This window comes from Micromys minutus, assembly GCF_963924665.1.
Source record: "Micromys minutus genome assembly, chromosome: 23".
NCBI lineage: Eukaryota > Metazoa > Chordata > Mammalia > Rodentia > Muridae > Micromys > Micromys minutus.
Window position 1 is genome coordinate 41,474,399 of NC_137958.1, and position 18,413 is coordinate 41,492,811.

Consider the following 18,413-nt stretch of genomic DNA (forward strand, 5'->3'; position numbering starts at 1 on the left):
GCCAGCAGCCTTGATTCAAACCCAATGATGTAGCTCAGTGGTGGATCATTTACACACAAAGGGCTCAGCTCAGTCTTCATACAGAAAAGGAGTTGGGGAGCTACTTACATAATGCCACATGGTAAATGGGCCTCAAATTCTCCTAGATCAGTAATCATTGAACTGTGGCCCAGTAACTGTTTTCATGGGTGAAGGTTTTTTGGAACCCAGGCAATTACTGTCTACACTTTCATGGTTCAGCAGTAGAGTTAAGTATTTGCAGCAGACACCACATGGCCCATGAAGCCAAGAACACTATCTAACCAACTACAACAGCACTTGACAGTCTAAGGCTCTGGATACTGCCCAGATGGAACAGTGTGCTTCTTTGGTTTGTATCTGTATGACGTAATCTGTGCTTCTGCATGGGACCAGATGTTTCCTGAACTCTGTTTTACAAATGAGGTTGTCAGTGGTGACTTGGTGGCACTGCACAGGGTGACACTTGGGAGGCTTGGGAAACAATATCCTACACTATGGGGCTTTGGTTTGCTGAGTTCTTTGAACTAAGATGCATCTGGCAGGCCCCTTATGACTATCTCTGGCCCCAGGTCTCCTTTATTTATGAAAATGGAAGTAGGCCTTAAAAATTAGGACTTCCCTGCACCAAGGTAGATCATAGAAACTAGAACCCCTCCTCCCAAAAGCCAGGCACAATCCCTTGAAATATTGCCTCGAGCATCCTTTTCCTTCCTGTTTTTGAGCTGCACAGCCACAAAATTTTCCCATTGTCTGGTAGCCACTCATTCTAGAAGGGGTCCTACCTACACCCAGGAGGAAGAGACACTGTCCCAGAGAGCGGGACGGTGGCCAAACAGACAAGCTTTACTGGGTTCCCCTTCAGCAGTTTCCATTCATTCGGTCACAGGCATCTGATCTAGCCATATTTTTCACAACTGTCTATTTCCATCAAATCCATGCATAAAAGGAATAATTCCCCTGAGCACTTAGATCTCCATTTCTGAAGGCCCTCATGTCTTCTAAAACTCATTTTTAAAAGATGTTATGCAGGGCTAGAGAGATGGCTTAGCCGTTAGGAGAACATCCTACTCTTCCAGAGGACTCAGAGGACTTTGGCTTTGTTTCCAGCAGCCACCATGGGAGACTCTCAATCATCTGCTTCAATCCCCAACCACCACCCCCCCCACACACACACACACTACTAATAGTAACAAAACAAAAGGTTTTTGAAAAGACCTTATAATTTTCTATTGTTAGTCAGTTCTAAGTTGTAGGATTCTCAGATGTGACCCTCATGGTAGATAAGGAGAGTAAAAAGACAAACTTTCTGCCCCAGGCACCATTCACTCAGGCATGTTGTAGAAAGAACACCCTAGAGTTGAATCATCCGGACTTGCTGCTGTCACCTGCTGGTTCATATTTTGTCGGTCCTGCTATCTAAATGTGAAAAAGTACTCATTGTCCTCTGATGAGGCTAAAGTCTCACCACTGAATTTTTCAGGAATCACAGATATAGAAGAAGTCTCCCAGTTTCTGACTGAGGGGATCATCATGAAAGATTTCAGCCATCCCAACGTTCTCTCGCTCTTGGGAATCTGCCTGCGGAGTGAAGGCTCTCCCCTGGTGGTTCTACCCTATATGAAGCATGGGGACCTTCGGAATTTCATTCGAAATGAGACTCATGTAAGTACTTTACTAAGCTTAGGGACTCGAAGATCAGCAGTAAGCCATATAGTTATGAGCTACAATGTATGTGCAGAGAAACAAATCCAGGCCCTCGACAAGAGCAGCAGATGCCCTTAACAATGAAGCCATCTTTCCAGCCTGTTTGTTTGCTTGCTCTCTGGCTTCTTGGGTGTATTGGAAGCCTGCACACACACACACACACACACACACACACACACACACACCTATGTTTGGTTGATATGCAAGTGAGGGCTGGCACAAGATAAGGCAAGGTCTGTGATTGGACAGTAATAAGGTAAGGCGGGGACAGAGTTTTTGAGAGATGGAAGAGATGGGGGAGAGGAAGAAGCCAAGATGGAAGAAGCCAAGATGGGGAAGAAGATGATCCATCTCAGTGTGGCTCTAAATAGCCACAGGTAGCTATGAATATCTTTTAAGGGATGGATTATTATAGGACAATTTGTCTTATCTTGGCGGGCAGTTTATACCAATGTCAATTGGCTCTGAGTTTATTGTGTGGATGTTTTATGGAGTGGGAATTTATTGATATAAATCTGATTGGTAAATTACAAGTTTCTAGAGTTTTGATTTTGTCTAGCTAGTGTGACTTGTGACAATAACCACAGGGGGCAGATACAGGGAATGTGATCAGAGTTCAAGGCAGAGAGTCATAGGAGGGAAGCTGCCACTGGAGGCTGGGAGTCTCAGGAGGGCAGCTGCTGCCAGGAACATGGAGTAGCAGGAGAAAGTGTGGTGTGGGCCCATGGAACAGTTTGCCACTTTTTTAAAATATTTACCTCTACATCCATCAGAGTACTTGTGTAGGCCAAAGGCTGACAGTGGTTGACTTCCTCAATTCTTTCTCTGCCTTAGGTTTTCGGGAAACTGAAGCTTGACATTTGGTCTAAATTAGCTAGCTTAGCTAGTAAGGCCCCCTGCTCTGGAGTTAGAGGTGGACCATCACACTTGGCTTCTACATGGGTGCTAGGAACCTGGATCCAGGTTCTCATGCTTACAAAGCAAGCATTTCCCCCACTGAACCATCCTTCCAGCTCCACCACAAACATTTGGGTCTTATAAAAAGCTACTTGCCAATCTAGCCCAAAGCCTAATCAGCTGAGATATGATATCTTCTCTGTAGCATCCATAGGCAGAGGCTGCCTTAGACAAAGAGGACTAGATCTTTAATAACTCCTTATATTGATCACGTGTCAAAAAAATATTTGAGAAGATTTGGGTTAAAATATATTGTGATATGTCTCGTCTATCTTCAATTTAAAGTATATGTGTATCTGATACCTAACGTTGTACTAGACAATAAACAGAAACCATATATATGTATGTTCACATACACAGTAGGGTGGAAACTTTTTATATCTTGTTTACTCCTATGGGTCCAATGCTCAGCACATAAGCTCTTAATAAATGTTAGTTCAATAGATGAGCTCACGGTTACAAAAGAGGGCCACACCTCTTCTGGGTGTGGGTTTCCTTTAGGACACATATACTAGGACATTGATGCTGAGTGAACTTTGGCCAGGCCAGGGCTGAGGAAAATGGAATGAGGAGCTCCCAGACCTAAACTGACCGGGTGGGCTTCGGGCTTGGCTACTGCAGCGCAGGTCCCTTGGGAGTCAACCAAGTAGCTTTGCTCTTCATCAGAAATCTGCATAAACATGACGCTAAATGAGCTCTAGGACATCAAGGAAATAGTTTCTATTCAGCCAGAAGACTAAAACACCCTCCGAGTGTGAAAATGTTTGCAGATAATTTGAATTGACAGAGCAAAGGCCTTGCTTTAACTCTTGTCATCACTCTGATGAGTCAGTCAGCTTAGATAAGACACCTTCTCTGTAGCACTGTTCTCTTTGGTTTGAAACATGGGAGAGATGTCCTACCATCTGTTTACAGAATAGAAGCTCGCCTCTTAAACCCCAGAGAGTGGGTGTATTAGTCAGGGTTTTTATTCCTGCACAAACATCACGACTAAGAAGCAAGTTGGGGAGGGAAGGGTTTATTCCACTTAAACTTCCACGTTGCTGTTCATCACCAGAGAAAGTCAGGACTGGAACTCAAGCAGGTCAGGAAGCAGGAGCTAATGCAGAGGCCATAGTGGGATCTTACTTACTGGCTTGCTCCCCATGGCTTGCTCAGCTTGCTTTCTTATAGAACCCAGGTCTACCAGCCCAGGGATGGCACCACCCTCCTTGATCACTAGCTGAGAAAATGCCTTACAGCTGGATCTCATGGAGGCATTTCCTCAACTGAGGCTCCTTTCTCTGTGATAACCCCAGCTTGTGTCAAATTGACACAAAATCATCCAGGACAGTGGGTTACTGGTGCCTAACACATATGTCCTAAGGGAATGGCTAAGTTATAAGGTGTGGCCTGTTCATAGGCTATGTGTACCAGCAGGAACTACACCCCTTCTGACTGTGCTCTTTCTGGAATATTGTGCTCTGAAGCTCCATGGTAGCTGAAGGAGAGACAGCCCCTTGTGGATCGTAAGACCCTTCTCAGGGTTGTCAGCCACAGTGAGAACTGTAACTTCAGATTCCAGTCTTACAGTCACTAAAGCCTTCCCTCTGCTGTGCAGTGTTGGGGTGGCGCTTGTGGAGAAAGGTATGCGCTGTTCTGTGTTGGTCCGGGACTGGTGGATGATGCATTAGTTCTGGTGAGCTTCCAACAGATGTCAGTGGATATCCTGGTGCACCGCTGGTTTGTAGGAGTGGTTTGGCTTATTTTTCTGAGCTGCCTACATTGACCAAGTTCCTGGTGCTCTCACATCTGGATCTTTGCTGGTCTGAGTAGGATTGCTCCTTTCAGGGCTAATTCTTAAAGTAGTCTACACCCTGCCTTTGGAGTGTGCCTTTCCCATGCCTCAGCTAACTTGCCTTCAGGCTCTCAGACTCAAACCTACTAGCTATCTATCCCAGTCACCCTAGGACCAGGCATGAGACTCAGAACAGCCTGCTGGAGCTATTTAAAAGAGCCAAAGCTGCCTGTGTTCTTCACCTTCGAGGGGAAACTATGATGAATGCCTTCCCCTCCTGCCTCCTGACTTTCTCTGATGCTTCCTGACACAGCCCCACATGTGTGGTGTGCCATATTGTTGGTTTTGTTGTTGTTGTTGTTGTTATTTGTTTGTTTAATTTGGAAACTGTGTTTTCAACAAGAACTGTCTCCTGATCGATTCTGCCTCATCATATACATTGAATAATAAAACCTGCATTTCGAAACATCTGTGTTTTCCCCATCTGGAAAACAAGAGCCTATAACATCCCCCAAGCAGAAATGTGTACAAAATAACTATAATTTATAGAAAACATCTAGCCCAGTACTTTGTATACAGTACTACTTAACAAATAGTTGCGGCTCTCCATGGGACATGAGTTATTATTTGAGACAAGATAAGTAATATAAACACTGCAGTATTCTGAGCTCACTGTTAGAACACCAAGTGCTTAGTTTATGCTTTTCCAACTCTCTTTGATTGCAGAACCCAACTGTGAAAGATCTTATAGGATTCGGTCTTCAAGTAGCCAAAGGCATGAAATATCTTGCCAGCAAAAAGTTTGTCCACAGAGACTTAGCTGCAAGAAACTGTATGTAAGTATGAAACTACCTCCATTTGCAAAGTACATGTGAAGTGTTCTCTCACTGCCTATGCTAGCAAGAATGTTTTCTCTCTTCTCTTCAAGGCAGAGTAAAGGAAAAGAAAAGAAATCTGTATATCCAAGACTATTTTGAGTGAATCTGTAAGCCCCCTGGGTGGGTATAGGTGGGGCTTTTAGTTTTATCAGACAAAGCACTTAAAAGGTTGCTCCACAGGGGGCCTCGGACAGCTGCTCCATCCTGGGTCCTTCCCGCAGGCAGTCTCCAGTGTTGTGGTTTCACACTGAATTAGTGATTTGGGGGAGAGAACTTGATCTCCAGCATTTGACAGTGAAAAGGGAAAGCCGGCCACAGGAATACCAATGCAGTGTAACTCCCCACAGCAGCTCTGAAAGCCGGCCTGCAGAAGCGCTACCAAAAATGGTCTCTGGGAACGAATATACAAAGAACTTTTATTTGTGTCTGGCTGCCCGGCAATGCGACAACTACAATCAACAGTTTATATTGCAGAGCAATGGGGAAAGAGCCGTGCAATTAATGTTCTACCTAGGCTTTGCTCCGGGCAACATCATAAAAGCACGTTAAACAGCGGGTACGGGAACTAGGTCTTAGTGAGCAGAAAGTGTTTGCCCCTTGATGTGTGTTGTTGTTGTTGTTGTTGTTTAACACTGCAGTTTTCTTGAGTGCTTCGCCTTCTTTCTCACTACCTCACTGATGGCACAAATGAGTTTTATGTGCTGGGTGGCATATTTTACAGTAGAGAGAGAGAGAGAGGGAGGGAGGGAGGGAGGGAAGGAGGGAGGGAGGGAAGGAGGGAGGGAGGGAGGGAGGGAGGGAAGGAGAGAAGGAGGGAGGGAGGGAGGGAGGGAGGGAAGGAGGGAGGGAAGGAGAGAAGGAGGGAGGGAGGGAGGGAAGGAGGGAGGGAAGGAGGGAGAGAAGGAGGGAGGGAAGGAGGGAGGGAAGGAGGGAGGGAGGGAAGGAGGGAGGGAGGGAGGGAGGGAGGGAGGGAGGGAGGGAGGGAGGGAGAAGGAGCAGAAGGAAGCACCTATCACCTCTTCATCCCATGAAACATATTGCAAGTAAGATAGCAAGCGAAGGCTGCAGATGTAGGTGATGCACTGTGTAGGTCTGGTGTGTTGGGATTCTGTAAACCCCACCCCACAGTTTTCTGGCCCTATAAAATCCTATACCTGGCTGCTTGCCTCCCTGCCCTTGCTCTTGCTCCTCTCTTGCTCTTGATCTCTTACCCTAACCCCTTTGTCCCTCCTCTTTCCATTCTCCATGTGTTCATAGCTGACCTCTATTTCTCTACTCTTCTCTCCTCTCTTCTCCTCTCCTCTCCTCTCCTCTCCTCCTCCTCCTCCTCCTCCTTCTTCTTCTCTCTCTCTCTCTCTCTCTCTCTCTCTCTCTCTCTCTCTCTCTCTTTCTCTGCCCCTACTAACCTCTTAACTCTCCTCCCCATCCCCTGAATAAACTCTGTTCTATACTATAGCATCATGTGGCTGGTGCCTCAGGGGGAAGAGATACCTCAACATGAGTCCACCAGAGGCATCCCCCTTCCCCCACACATCACCACACCTCCATAGACCATATTCCCCTCTACTCTCTATCTTTTTCCTAACATGGTGCCCTATTTATTCTCCCACCAAGGAAAGCTAGGTGGAATCCAGCTTTACCTTTTCTGTGAGCCTACATTATAGCAAATGTTGTGCCATCCATAAGTCTCTCTTCAGCGGGTGGAATTTGTAATGTAAATGCCAGGCGTTTTTATTCAGGAATTCTGCTGTAATTTAGCACTAGTCAATAGGAGGAAATTGTGGATCACTAATACTGAAGCCACTTTTGCAAATCTATAGACATTTGGCACTGTTGTAAATTATTCTACTTCAGTCAGTAATAATTTTTCCTCCTGCAGGTTGGATGAAAAATTCACTGTCAAGGTCGCTGATTTCGGTCTTGCCAGAGACATGTACGATAAGGAATATTACAGCGTTCACAACAAAACAGGTGCGAAACTTCCAGTGAAGTGGATGGCTTTGGAGAGTCTGCAAACGCAGAAGTTCACCACCAAGTCAGATGTGGTAATGGACCTGTCCTTCCTACACTTCTCTCTGTACTTTCTCCCCCATAGTTGCATGGTGACGTTTTTTTGCTTGTTTTTAAGAAATTTAAAACCACTAGTTGCCGGGTACCTTCAATTGCAGGTATAAAACTGAAGTTAGCAGCTACCCGATAGGTGCCAAACTATATTAAGGAACTCACTTGCTTATTCAAAAACTATCTGTAGACCAAGCACCACACTGAGCTATATGCCCAGGTCCCGGTAATCTCTTAGAGACTCCCATCTTCCAACAGCAGCACACACAGACAGGTTGGCTAGTGATACTTTTATAAGAGCCCAAAAGAATCTACACAGTAAGGAGAAGACGGAGGCAGAGAGGCTGAAGGTCGAAAAGGAGAGACTTCTATGGAAGACAGTGAAGAGAAACGTGTAACAAGCAGTGTGGGCAGAGGGAACAGCAAAGTGTAGAACAGTTGATGTTTTACCCTAAAGGATACAACCGCAGATCTGTGCTGTTCAGTAAATGTCCCTGGAGGGTGTGCCCTTCTAGAGGGAAGGTTGGCAGCTGCAGAGAGATGACAAGGGATAGAGACTGGGGGTGGTAAACAGAAGTCATCTCACTCCCTGTCAGTCGGGGGGGGGGGGTCTATGGATTAGGCAAAGAAGCAGGGAACATCTAGTTTCTGATCCTATAAGAGGAGGAAATACTGACATTTATTCCAGGTGAGACTTCTTGGGGCCATGAGATCCATGGAAGGGAGGGAGGGAGGGAGGGAGGAAGTGAGGGAGGGACTGAGGGAGAAAAGTAGGGAGGGAGGGAGGGAGGGAGGAAGGAAGGGAGGGAGTGAGGGAGGGAGGGAAGTAGGGAGGGAGGGAGGGAAATAGGGAGGGAGGGAGGGAGGAAGGAAGAAAGGAAGGAAGAAAGGAAGGAAGGAAGGAAGGAAAAAGCACAAAGTAGAGCCTAGTGCCTGAGATTTTGACAGTGAACATTTGTATAGGTGAAGAGGTCTAAGAAAATGAATGTTAGGGAGGGAGACTGTAACCAAGGTGGTCAGATTTGACCAACTATGTGCTTACAGGAGAGGAGGGGGTTAACAATAGTTCTGAATGGGCATTACACCAAACACATGTGTGAGTCATTAGCTAATAATGAAGAATAAAATGCCACACAAAGGTTTACATGTAAATGATTGTGATAGTATTATTCATAATTGCTCCCAAATCAGGAACAGTGCTAATATTCATCAGCTTGAGAGTGGATACGTGAAATAAGATGTACCTAGTGCTGTGGAGATGCCTCGGTCAGTAAAGTACTGGCTGTGCTGGGAACCTGAGTGTGTCCGTAGCACCCACGTAAACGCCGGGCTAGGCATCTGTGGTTCCAGCGCTAGGGTGGCCGAGACAGGGAACACACCTGGGGCTTGGTGTCTATCTCATCCTCTCGAATTGGTGCGCTCTAGGTTCAGCAAAAATCCCTGTCTTTAATAACTAAAAGTGACGGAACTTGGAGAGATGGCTCTGCCAGCATTTTGTAGCAGAGAACAGCCTTCTGTAAATCCAGTTTCAGGGGAATCTGTGGGCAGCAAACACGTGATACACTTATGTACAGGAAAAACACTCATACATACAAAATATATATAAGGTAGATAGATACCCAACATAGACCTTGATCCCTGGCTTTCACACACACACACACACACACACACACACACACACACACAGGGTGGGGGGTGGAGAGACAGACAGACATGACAGAGAGAGATACCTTGATGCAAAGCCACTTGGCAGTATACAAGAATGACTGACTATGCTGCAGTGCACACAAAACTCCCAAAATTATATCAAGTGAAAGATGGCAGACTTCAAGGATGAAAAATGTTCAATGACTCCATCTGTGAGAAATTTCCAGAAAGCAGTAGAACCACAACAGATCAGTGGTTGCCAGTCACTAATGGGAATGGGCACTGATTACAGACGGGCCTGAGGGGACTTCCTAGGGTGCTGCAGGTGAGCTAAGCCTGAGCTAAGTGGTACCTATAACCTAGTTGACTTTTTCAGCATCATTGGTTGCATAGTGAATGCAGGTAATTCTATAACCTGTAAAGTAGACATCAGCAGGAAAAGGCCTGTCCCAAGTGCCACAAAAATACAAAACAAACACTTAAAGGGAACTGCATAGGTCAGTCCAGTTCCTCTCCCTGTCACTGAAAGACACTGTACTGTGAAGGGTAAGCAACACACAGTGCTGCACGGACCAACAGTCGCTGATTGTGTGGACTGATTTGTATAAGGTTTCATTCCGAAGGCAGCATGGTCCTTTTGAATGTTGACATGGCACATTTCCAAAAGCATGTAGTAAGTTGGGAGTACCTCGAATCCTACAAGCAAAAACTTGCCTGTGCTTGAATCGGTTCTCGTTTTAGCCGATGCCCAGGTGCAATTTGCCCAAACCAAATACTCTCAGGTGCATTCCAATCTGATAGAAATCACTTCAAGCTCCTCACTAAAGTGTGTGTTCTTCCCTGTTCAGTCCAGCCGGCTTCCCACCGTCCACAGGGACCCAGCCCTTCTTGAAATACCCCTTTCTTTAGTCTTCTAGACACTGGGCCACCTGGTCTTCTTCCTACTTCTAAATCAAGAAGTTTTCTTTCTTCTTGACAGCCTGCCTTCCTCCTACCTCCTCCTTCCCCAACTGAAGGATGCATTGTGTGTTTTTGTCTCATTTTAGATAGTTAAGAGTAACTCTCCTACCGTACTCAAATGTTTAAGTGCCAAATGTTTTACAGAATGGCTGTACCATTTTTCTCTCCCCACCGATGATCCCTGTGAGTGCCAACCATTCATCAACCTTGCCCACGGTCGGCATTGTCAGATTTGGGGGAGTTTAAGACAATCTAATAAAGCTGCTTTTTCTTTTTAATCTACATTTCTCTAAAGGCTATTAATGTCGAACATATCATGTGCTCGGTGTCATCCTCGTATCTTTTGTGAGAGACGTCTAGTCAGACCTTACCCCCATTCGGGTTTGAGTTGTTTGAGTCACTTGGGTATTCCGGATACAGGATGTCAGACAAGTGTTTTTGTTGTAGTCCAAGACAACATTTTCTGGAAGTTAAGTCTCTCCACCTCGTCTGATGTCATTGCCTAAGGTGTATGACAACCGAGAGTCCTTTGTTTCCGTTCCACTCCTTCTCCATGGCAGACCCTGGGTCTGATCAGCCTCTTACAGTTCTGGCTTCCTTGTCCTTACAACATCTGCAAAGTCATTTACCCTTCAAGGTTATGATCGTTGGTAGAGCATTCTAAGGATTAAATAAGTCATGGGGTAGGAAGTGATGAGGACATATGCTGTGCTGTCTGACAGACACGCTGTGGCAGTAGACTCGGAGGCCAGAGCCGAGCCACGGGCTCACGAGCGTCTTTACACTAAAGTTCCCTGTTATTCAGAATCCTCCATTTGAGGATTTGTGTGCCAACTTCTCCATTTTTTTTTTCTTTTAATTTTGGGCACAGTCTTATTCATGTAGCCCAGGCTGGTCCCAGACTCACAGTGTAGCTGAGGAAGTATTTGGGCTTTGGTACTCTTCCGTCTACCTCCTGGTGCTAGAATGATAGGCGTGCTCTACCATTCCTGGTCTTACTTATTCTGGGAGAGGATCCCAGGGCTTCGTGCATGCCAGGAAAGCATTCTACCAACTCAGCCATGTCCGAGCTAGAATGCCAGAATCTCCTGCTGCCTTGAGCAATCTTGTGGTCAATCTCCAGGCACACAGCGACCAGCTTCGGCCAGGCCCATTTTCAACCTTCGAAAACCTCTCCCTCACAGTTTTGTTGTGCCCATGTCCCCCCATCACCTACTCCACAGGTTAGAAGCGTGACTCCTCCAGTATGAGAAATACCTGTTCTTTTCGGAAGGAAATAAGGGTCTCTAGCATTTCAGCCTGACCCCAAACTCCTTATCCTTCTGCCTCAGCTTCCCAAGTCTGTAATCAGAGATGCCCGCCACCCTCCCTAGCTTCAGGTGCATAACTCTTGCTGCTGCTCCACTCCATCCAGAAGTCCGGTGCCGTGGACTCTTGAGTCGGTTTTTGCCTGTTCCATGAGATCCACATGCCCCCCCACAATCTTTCTGGCTGCCCTCTGACTTTTCACAGTGGCTGTACTGTGATTTTCTCTCATCCATCTCTATCACAGTCACATTCTTATTGCACAACAGTTAACACTGTTTAATCAGCCCTGGGTCCTATCCAGGAACTGGGACAGTAACAGACTCAACCGACTGGTGCAAGATCAAAGGTCGATCGACACTTGTTCAGTGGACTTAAATTTTAACTCAAATTCTAGAGCTTAAGCCTTTACAACCACGAGTTCCCAGAGTAAGAGTTGCATGGAAACCTTGATAAGAGACTTGAGTTGAGCGTGAGATTATCCAGCTCACTCCTGGGAGAGGATCTGTGTCCCCTCCTTCTATCCAAGCATTCCGTGCTCTTAGTGTGGCTCTTGAAGCAGACAGGGTGGCTCACAGCTCTCAGGAGGCAGAGGTAGGAAGGTTGCTGCCAACTCAAGGCCAAAGGAGACTACAGGGTAAGACAGCACCCCGTTCCTAAGGAGGAGGGCAGGGGAGCTCTTGAGGGCTGCCACGGTGGTTTGGTGGGTAGAGATGCTTGCACTCAGCTCTGATGACCTGTCTGCTCCCCATCCTGACCCCACAAGATGGTAGAAGAGAACTGAATCCTGGGAATTATTCTCTGACCTTCACCTACTCACCATGGCATGTGCTCACACATACACACCTACATATACACACACATACACACACCTACATACACACACATACACACACACCTATATACACATGCCTACATACACACACACACACACACACACACACAGAGAGAGAGAGAGAGAGAGAGAGAGAGAGAGAGAAATCATTTGAAGAAGGGAGGGGTGGCTCTTGTATTTGATGTGATTGCTTCAGCAACTCTAACAACTAGAGCGCTGACCCTGGAGCTCCATAGTTTCCTTCTGTCTCAGGATTCAAAGACGTGTATTGCTCTTTTAGCTAAATATTCTGAGCTATATTTGGTTCTAACTTCCTTTTTGGTTATAAATTCTCTTTCTTACACACACACACACACACACACACACACACACACACACACATACACACACACACACACACACACACACACACACACACACACACACACCAGCCTCATGTTCTTCCCATAGGCTCTTTTGTATGGAAATGACCCTGAAATGTTGCTGGCAAAAACTATTGTTCTGAGTCCTCTGCATAGGGTGTCTTGCATATGCTGACTTACCTCCGTGTCAGGGTTGTCACATGTCCGGTGGGGGTGGGGAGTGAGGAATGATATGCGTGACCTGTTCTATTTTGAGTAAGGAACTTTAAATCGAGAAAATGCATATCTGTGAAGTTCAGAAGGCACAGCCAGGCCTGAGGGTCAAGAACTCTTTAAATGTTTATGCCAGTGTGAGTTCAGATGCACTGAGGGTTTTAGCAACTCTCTCAGCCCTGCCGTATCTCTCTGGTCTCCCAGTAAAATACTGATACAGCTGTTTCACATTAATCTGGCACGTTAGCATTTTCAGATACATTGAAATTAGTTTTCAATAGAAAACTGTTGCCTAGCAATTGGATTAGTTATGCATTTAATACTTTTTTTTTTTACTTACACTGATTTGGAACTTCAACACGAACATTTAGATATGTTTACGTTTTCTCCCTTTTTGCATGTTCATGTTTGTTTGATGTGTGCAACTCTCTATACTTGTATTCCTGTGTGTGTGTGTGTGTGTGTGTGTGTGTGTGTGTGTGTGTGTGTGTGAGTGTGTGTAAGCTCATGTGCACATGAGAGTGTGTTTGTGGATACTTGGTGTTTTCCTCAATCTTCTTTCTTTACTGAAGCAAGGTCGCTTGAGCCTGGAGCTCTCTAGCTTGTTTTTCCCCTAGGGATTCCCTGTCTCCATCTCTCCAAGTCTGGGATTATAGACAGACTGCTAAACCTGCCCCTCTTAGTGTAGGACTAGTAATATGAACTCTGGCCCTTAAATTTCATAGCAAGTAGTCTGTCCATAGATATGCTTCCAGTTCCTGTCTCTTTAAATGTTTGTATTTTGATGTTTTTCCTGCATGTGTGCCTGTGTACCATATGTGTGCCTGTGAACTGCATGTATACCTAATGCCTGCAGAGGCCAGAAGGGACCTGGATCCATAAAACTGGAGATGGATGGTCCAGCAGTTAAGCGTACTAACTGCTCTTGCATAGGACCTACGTTCTATTCAAAACACCCGTATCAGGCAGCTCACAATGACCTATATCAGTCCCAGGGGATCTGATGTCCTCTTGGCTTCCGTGGGCATCTTTATCCACATGCTGCAAAGAGGCTCACATAGACACACAAGCGTATATAAACAGGAAATTTTTAATCCTTATTTTTAAATTCTGGGAGGTCACTTTTATCTATAAAAATCTGAAGTTGTGGCAAAATTGTTGAAGGGAAAGATAGGAACATGTTGGTAATTTGGCCCTACAAGAAAGAACTCGGAAAATGCACTCCACTAACCACCGATTAAATCTTAGACATCCTGTAGGCTTCACACTTTCTTTTTGAAAACTATAATTCTTGTAATCTAAACCTTATCACATTCTGGTTTAAACAGACCCCATGAAATGTTTACAAAGAATAGCTTACTAGTTCTCTTTAGAGAAATTTTCCTCAAATAAAAATGGTGTTAAGTATGTCAAGCAAGGATTATTTATGAAGAGCTGCTGGTATTCCCTTCATAATAGTGTGGTTAACACTTTTCTCACCTGGCTTCTCCTTCCTCTTGTTTTATTAGTGGTCCTTTGGTGTGCTGCTTTGGGAGCTCATGACAAGAGGAGCTCCTCCTTATCCTGATGTGAACACATTTGATATCACCATCTACCTACTGCAAGGTAGACGACTCTTACAACCAGAATACTGTCCAGACGCCTTGTAAGTAACACTCCGGTAGGGTCTTCTGTATGTCTGAAGTTCATGACTTGTACAGAAACATTTGCCATTGTGTGTCTCAAAGAAATTTCTTTCTGAAACAGGTATGAGGTGATGCTAAAATGCTGGCACCCCAAGGCGGAAATGCGCCCATCCTTTTCTGAGCTGGTCTCCAGGATATCCTCAATCTTCTCCACTTTCATTGGGGAGCACTACGTCCATGTGAATGCTACTTATGTGAATGTAAAATGTGTTGCTCCATACCCTTCTCTGTTGCCATCCCAAGACAACGTTGATGGTGAGGCAAACACATGATGGGTGTGATGGATGAGGGGCCCACCAGCCCCCTTCCAAAAAACAGGACTGGCCCAAACTAGTCTATACCTTCTCCAACAGTTCTCACTGCCTGACCTTTGGAAGGTCACCCAACATTTCGCCGTTGTTGTTGTTTTTTTCTGTATTTTTGTTTTTGTTTTGCTTTTGCCATTAACTGCACCTCTATGAGACATTGACTTGCTATTTCAAATTCCTGGATCCTAAGGAATTTCTCATCCGACGATGCACCGGAAACAGAAGCGTGGTCCCTAAAGTCTGGGGACCAGTGGTGGCCTGCGGCTATGACAACACTCCTATCTCAGTGGAGTTCTAAATCTCAGGCCTGGCTCGAAGGTCTTAAAAATCAGGTTTTATATATATTTGGAACAGATACAATGAACTTTGAAGATTCTCACAGAAAACGCAGAAGAGATGGCCTCGTTCAGGATAAATGTGATGGTCCCAGCAGGCTGCTTGTTGGAATTGCAGTGTTTTAAAAATATTTTTGTTGTGTTGCGGTCATGAACATTTTCCATTTCCAATCCTGTCTAGCCATCAGGCAAACATTCCCTTTTAAACGTTTATATGCACATTCCTTTGGTTGGAGGAATATCCACAGCCAAGAACTTATTTGCATGACATGAGGTGTGTTTATAAATTATCAGGGATTTTATGTATTGTACATATATAACAATAGGGAGTTTTTTTTTCAAGAAATAACTTTGTTACAGTAAAACATTTGTCACTTAAAACTCAGCTGTTTAGCAAGGAGTGTTGGCTCACACCGATAATCCCAGCATTTGGGATGCTGAGGCAGGCAGATTGCCACAAGGTAAAACACCCTTGGTTTACAGTGTCTGTCTCAGCGATCAAAATTTTCAACTGTTTGAGGAGGGTTTTGTTCTGATCTAATGAATGGGGACATTTAAAATTTTTTATCTGTTTTTTAAGGGAAACTTTGAAAATAAGTAACTTGTGGTGATAAATCTTTTCAAAGGCAACTCGGTATGTTTTTAAAGTTCAATAAAACTGGCTAGAGGGTTCACTGTTTCCAGTCACAGCTTGTGTGCAGAACAAAGAAAGGGTCAATAGACATAAAATATATACTGTTTTTCAGGAGGAGGCTTCTCCCCTAAAACAATTGGATCCAACACTTTTGGGGAAGTCTCATTTTTGCATTAGGGCATATTTTAGGTTAAACGAAAAGCATATTTTAGAAACCAAAAGCCAGTTGAAAAATCTTGGATGAATGATGAGTCTGGACAGGACCTTGGACATGTTTTGCTCTGTGGAATTTTGTGCTTACTACTGTATAGTGCATGTGGCTTAGGTTTCTCTAGCTGGTTTTTTTTTTTTTTTTTTGTTCGTGTAAACATTGAAAGTATTATATTTTTATAGAAATGTTTATTTTTTAATGATGTAAGAAAATTTTTGGTCAGGCCTCAGAAATATGTGAGGTATGTGCGACTCGGTTCGGCAGCAGCACGGCTTTCTAAACGGCTGTGAGTTCTGATAAGGAAGTGTGCTGATCGACAGTCCTCTCCACCCTCATTACGTCACCAGGACTTGAAGCCAAGGGTTAATAGAGCAAGCCATGACATGGGTGTGCCCTGCTGCAACCCAATAGCTGACTTTGGCTGTGGTTTCAGGAAAATGATGGCAATCAAGGGCTTTGATGGTAGTGGAATATTTCAGAACACATAAGGAGCTGTAGTCCAGATTTGCTTCGATTCCAATATCACTGCTCCGTAATTACGAAGAGAGAGTGTAGAGCCGATTCACAGAGCACTGTCAGTGACTGACAGCAAAAGGTGGTCTGCTCTGTAGAAAGAGTTGACGGCATCGCGAGGTCAAGAAAACGAACCGAAGATGGCACCAGGAACAGAAAGAGCTGTGGAAGATGCCCATACCTATACATACATGCTCCAGAAAACTAATGTGAACATCATGTTGCCTATTTATGAACCTTCCTAGGGCAATGTGTCTGGACAGACTGTGAGTGTAAGTCATTCGCCTAAGAATTTCACACTTGTCACTGCCCATACCCGCAGTTGTGCTGAATGGTACTCCGTGTGTTAATAATTGTTCTGACAAATCATACAGTTAAAATAAAGTGATGTAACATCTTGTATACTGTGAGTTGGTTATAGCTAGTCATGCTTGATTACCTACCTCATTTACATAATGACAGAGGAAGCCTAAGATTGATTTCACCTGGCTTCATGGCCCAGATGTTGATTCACTAATGTATGGGCAGCTGCTACATAGATTTGCATGCCCGACTCTCTGGAAGTCTCTGTGTTGCCAAGGGTGGTTTGTCCTGAGATTTTAATTCCCTGCATTTTCTGACAACCTTTCCCCTGCTAGAGTTTTAACTTGGAGCTCTTCTCTAGCAAGAGAGTATCCATGGGTCAGAAGCTGAGGATGCACAGTTGACAGAAAACTAGATATACAAGTGGCAGTTGGAAAAAGATGTCTTTTTGCCCCCTCAAAATCCTCCTTTTGATATACACATGTACCCACCCTTTGGGGCCTTTAGCTATCAGAGAAACTATAGTCAGCTTATTTCTATATTCTCAAAATGAAAAGGGAACTCAAAGATGATAGGTCAGCCACTTTGAGGGCTATCTGATTCATTAAAAAACCCAGTTTATGCTGATGTTGATAAAATACAGTGGGGGATAATTCTTTATTAGTCTTACACAAAGTTCGCTCTTCTGTCTTTAGAAGAGATAATCCTGTCATTTTTATATCCCTAGTATTTGGACCCTTACAGTTACTGGACTGAACCAGTTTTTAGCTACATTGTCTCCTGTGATATTTGGTGAACACCAACACAGGACATGATGGTAGAAATCTTCTGAGGAAAGGCATTGTTTTAGTTAAGGTTTCTATTGCTGTGATAATACATCATGAACAGAGGAATCAGTTGACAAAAGAGTTGCTTTTAGCTCATAGTCACACATTACTGTCCATCTTCAAAAGAAGTTAGGGCAGGAAATCAAACAGGACAGGAACCTAAAGGCAGGAGCGGAAGCAGAGGCCGTGAGAAGGGCTGCTTACTGGCCTGCTCTACATGGCTTACTGAACTTGCTTTCATATAGCTCCCAGACCACCAACCCAGAGGTAGCACTGCCCACAGTGAGTTGGACCCTCCCACATCAATCAAGAAAATGCCCCTCAGTCTCAGGCTTATCCATAGGCAAGTCTGGCGAGGCCATTTTCCCAACTGAGGTTCCTCCTACTAAATAGACTGTAGTTTGTGTCAAGTTGACATAAAACTAGCCATCATAGAGAATAATATGGGCCAGAAGATGGCTTGGTGGTTGAAATGCTTGTCACACAAGCGTGAAGACTGGAGTTCAGATCCTGAGAACCCACAGAAATGTCAGGTAATCATGGCAGCCAGTCTCTAATTTCAGCTCCTGAAGACTGAGATAGGAGATGTCTAGAACAAGCCTTTTGAGCAAGGCCTGTATAATGGAAATCCTACTTCAAACTGTTTTATAGGAAATGTGCAGGCTAGTTTTATGTTAACTTAATACAAGCTAGATTCATCTGGGAAGAGGGAATGCCAACTGAGAAGATGCCCCCTACCAAAATGGTCTGGGAGCAATACTGTGGTATGTTTTTCTAATTAGTGGTTTATGTGGGTGATCCCAAGCTACTGGGAATACCCCCGGGGCCCATGTGGTATAAGAGAACAAAATGACAGAGGTCCAGCCAGAGCTGGTGA

At 44.7% G+C, this 18,413-nt stretch overlaps 1 protein-coding gene across 2 annotated transcripts in view; it reads left to right on the forward strand.

Annotated features, from left to right (window-relative positions):
- The window catches only part of MET (MET proto-oncogene, receptor tyrosine kinase), a 106,714-nt gene extending 89,908 nt beyond the window's left edge, over positions 1 to 16,806 (forward strand). For both annotated transcript variants that reach the window (XM_080936246.1, XM_080936247.1), the window contains 5 exons: positions 1,502 to 1,683; positions 5,186 to 5,295; positions 7,217 to 7,382; positions 14,229 to 14,365; positions 14,467 to 16,806. In XM_080936246.1, coding sequence (XP_080792372.1) covers positions 1,502 to 1,683; positions 5,186 to 5,295; positions 7,217 to 7,382; positions 14,229 to 14,365; positions 14,467 to 14,677 — 806 coding nt within the window. In that variant the 3' untranslated portion in view covers positions 14,678 to 16,806. The remainder of the gene's footprint in view (positions 1 to 1,501; positions 1,684 to 5,185; positions 5,296 to 7,216; positions 7,383 to 14,228; positions 14,366 to 14,466) is intronic.
- The last annotated feature ends 1,607 nt before the right edge of the window (positions 16,807 to 18,413 follow it).